Genomic DNA, 3,604 nt, shown 5'->3' with positions numbered 1-3,604 from the left:
GAGATGATAACCACATTAACCAGTGGTAGCCTAATCCGTGTGTCATGCTCTCGCTCTGTTTGGCTCTTTTCTGTTAGAAATATGTCAGGTCGCTTTCACCGGGAAGGAGGATGCGGATGTTGCTGTTGCCGCTGCCAAGGTAAGCAGTCCTCAAGCTTGCCATTGCTTGCTAGCGGCTACTGTTACATGTGTTAGAGTTCCGGTTGGGTTTGTAGTAGCATGTTGTTTGCATCCCTCTTGTGAACATCTTGCACACTCCTTTACGTATCAGGTACTAGTATACCTTTTCCAATGCTTTTTTTTGGTATCTAGGACGCCTTCTACAATGGAGAATGGGGCAAGATGAACGCACGTGACCGCGGTCGTCTCATGTTCCGGTTAGTATCCTTTCTGTATTTTCTAGTTGATAAGCTGCCTGGCGCTTGTGATACTTTGCGCACTGGTGGACTTCTCAGAATTTAGTCAGTAAGGTTATGGTTGCAGTGCTAACTGATTTCAATGGGCAACTCAACGGCATTATCCGTTCCTTGTATCCATCATCTGGGTGTCTCCTCGGTGTGTGTGCGTGTTTGCGCGTGTGTGTGTGTGCATGCGTGCGCGCGTGCGCGCGTGCGTGCGTGTGTGTGTGTGTGTGTGTGTGTGTGTGTGTGTGTGTGTGTGTGTGCTTATGTGGACAGGCTGGCTGATGTGATGGAGGAGCACAAGGAGGAGCTGGCCACCCTTGAGACGTTGGACTCAGGCGCAGTGTACACTCTTGCACTCAAGACGCATATCGGCTTCTCTATCGACATCTTCCGCTATATGGCTGGATGGTGTGACAAGATCGAGGTAAGGCCATTTGAACAATTGGCATTTGAACATGGGAACGATTGGCCTTGTGGCATCATTGGCCCAAGGTTCTTGATATCACCGGTTGAAAATAGTTGTGAATAGCAGTGAAGCTTGCTGGTTGTAGTTAGTCCAGTGGTGGCAGAAGGTTCTTCCAACCCTTATGGAACTCTCTTGACTGTGTGTTGTGCAAGAGTGACGTTGAAGTCTATTCTCTACCTCCCTGTGTGCTCGTTCCTGCACTATTCCAGGGCAAGACCATTCCCATTAACCATGCCAGGCCGAGTCGCAATCTGTGCTACACGCGCCGCGAGCCGATTGGCGTCGTTGGACTCGTCGTGCCCTGGAACTATCCGCTGATGATGCTGGCGTGGAAGCTGTCTGCTTGCCTGGCAGCCGGCAATACGGCCGTACTGAAGCCTGCTCAGGTAAGAAAGTAACAGTCATTACGTCCAGGGGACAGGGGAAGTCCCCTGGAACACTCTTGATCACAGGAAAGAGACCACTGACAGAGTGCATGCCAGAGTTTGTAAGTGGACCATGTTTCAACAAATTTGAACTGAAAGGTTGGTCTTTTTTCTACAAGACTGTGAACGTTGGTTGCTAGCAACTCTCGAGCAGGTGCTTTTCCCGCTGACTTGATTTGACACTTGACTGACTCGCAACTGCCATCCAGAGCACGCGAGAAGTCCACCGAACCGCAAGCTCAAGCTTTGCGAGAGACCAACAGCCTTCTTATGGTTCTCACCGAAGTTGCTACAACTAATTTGTAAACATTGTTTCAGAATGAGTCACTACTGCTGACTTGGATTGCTGCTGTCTTATTCAGGTGACACCACTAACTGCTCTGAAGTTTGCTGAGCTGTGTGTGAAAGCCGGCTTCCCACCGGGTGTTGTCAACATTCTGCCTGGATCCGGTTCAGTGTGTGGTCAAGCAATCCTGGACAACATGGATGTCAGGAAGGTTGGATTCACGGGATCCACGCCGGTTGGCAAGGACATCATGGCCAGGTGAGGAGAGAAAGTCAGGAGACTGCTTGTGTGCTACTGCCCATCTCTTTCAGTGCCTTTCCATGCTGTATCACTTTTCCTTTTTTTTTTGCTGTGTTGTTTCTGATCTCATACAAGTCCGTTGCAGTGGTGTGCATATGGCCATATTCGAATTATCAGGATTCCACCTGTCTAGTTACACATGTGTTCTCTCTCTCTCTCTCTCTCTCTCTCTCTCTCTCTCTCTCTCTCTCTCTCTCCCTCTCTCTCTCTCTCTCTCTCTCTCTCTCTCTCTCTCTCTCTCTCTCTCTCTCTCTCTCTCTCTCTCTCTCTCTCTCTCTCTCTCTCTCTCTCTCTCTCTCTCTCTCTCTCTCTCTCTCTCTCTCTCTCTCTCTCTCTCTCTCTCTCTCTCTCTCTCTCTCTCTCTCTCTCTCTCTCTCTCTCTCTCTCTCTCTCTCTCTCTCTCTCTCTCTCTCTCTCTCTCTCTCTCTCTCTCTCTCTCTTGCCATGAAGTGCGGCCAAGAGCAACCTGAAGAAGGTGTCACTGGAGCTTGGTGGCAAGTCACCGTTGATCATCTTCGGTGACTGCGACATGGATCGTGCCGTCAGACAGGTGAGCTACGCTGTGTACCACAGCAGCCTGAGCTGGGAGAGATGGACACACACACGCACGCACACACACACACACACACACACACACACACACACACACACACACACATACACACACACACACACACACACACACACACACACACACACACACACACACACACCTTTGGACCTTTGGAAAGCCCATCGCCAAAGGCGATGATAGCTATTAGGCGAGGCAGTAGTTCTTGTGTCGGGATAAATCATTCGGACGGCGAAAGTCGCGGCCGCAGACACAGACGAACACTCTTGGTTGGGGCTGGCTTGGTGGCTTCCGACGGCTACGTTCGCGCCAGTCCCTCCGGTCCTGAGCAAGGTGGTACCATTGCGCCTCCGGGATACCGGTCGCACGCAGGTCTGAAGCGGCCACATCTCTCCAACGACGCTTGGGTCCATGGCGGGGCCGCGTGTTAGTGCCCTCCGCAAACAGGATCTGCTTTGGCAACCTGGTGTCATCCATCCTTGCGAGGTGACCAAGCCATCGCAGGCGATTCGCACGAATGGCCTCCTCCAGCGAGGCTGGCATGCCGCTGCGCTTCGCTAAGTCTTCACTTGACAGGTGTTCCTGCCACTGCTGGTCTCGGGTAACACTCAGGATCGTGCGAACACACTGTCGATGGAACGTGTCCAACCTGCGCAGGAGGGGTGCCTTCAGCGTCCATGTCTCAGAACCATACAGCAGCACTGTAAGGATCACGGCCTGGTAGACCTGACGTCGGATTCCAAGCGACAGACCCGAGTTCCGGAAAATTGGTTGGAGGAGGCTACCAAACGCCCTCGATGCCTTGGCGAGACGAGTTGTGACTTCGGCATCCAGCTCTCCATCGTCGCTGATCGTACTGCCGAGGTAGGTAAAATCGCTGACCACACCGATCACGTCACCAGCACTCCCAGGCACCACAATATCAGCACGGATGACACTCGGACCGACCGCCAAGAACTTCGTCTTCTGCACACTAACAGTCAGGCCCCAGCCTGACGCACACTGCGTAAATTCCTTCACCATCGTCTCCATGTGCTCGTACGAAGTGGTATACAGGGCAGCATCATCCGCAAATAGCGACTCCGACACGGATAAGTCTGTGAGTCTGTGCTTGGCAGTACGGTCGCCAACCAACTTGCGGCCGATACGATG

The 3,604-nt window shown here is 52.2% G+C and overlaps 1 protein-coding gene across 1 annotated transcript; it reads left to right on the top strand.

Moving 5' to 3' along the window:
* Nucleotides 1–40: 40 nt before the first annotated feature.
* Nucleotides 41–2,647, top strand: LOC135830822 (cytosolic 10-formyltetrahydrofolate dehydrogenase-like; the record flags this gene model as incomplete). The annotated part of the gene is made up of 6 exons (XM_065343030.1): nt 41–139; nt 313–377; nt 678–828; nt 1,080–1,256; nt 1,658–1,839; nt 2,332–2,647. Coding segments are annotated over 6 exons (975 nt in total), but the record flags the coding sequence as incomplete, so codon positions are not given.
* Nucleotides 2,648–3,604: the final 957 nt, after the last annotated feature.

Source organism: Sycon ciliatum, unplaced genomic scaffold (assembly GCF_964019385.1).
Source record: "Sycon ciliatum unplaced genomic scaffold, ocSycCili1.1 SCAFFOLD_2675, whole genome shotgun sequence".
Taxonomy (NCBI): Eukaryota; Metazoa; Porifera; class Calcarea; order Leucosolenida; family Sycettidae; genus Sycon; species Sycon ciliatum.
This window is presented reverse-complemented; position numbering and strand designations above follow the sequence as displayed.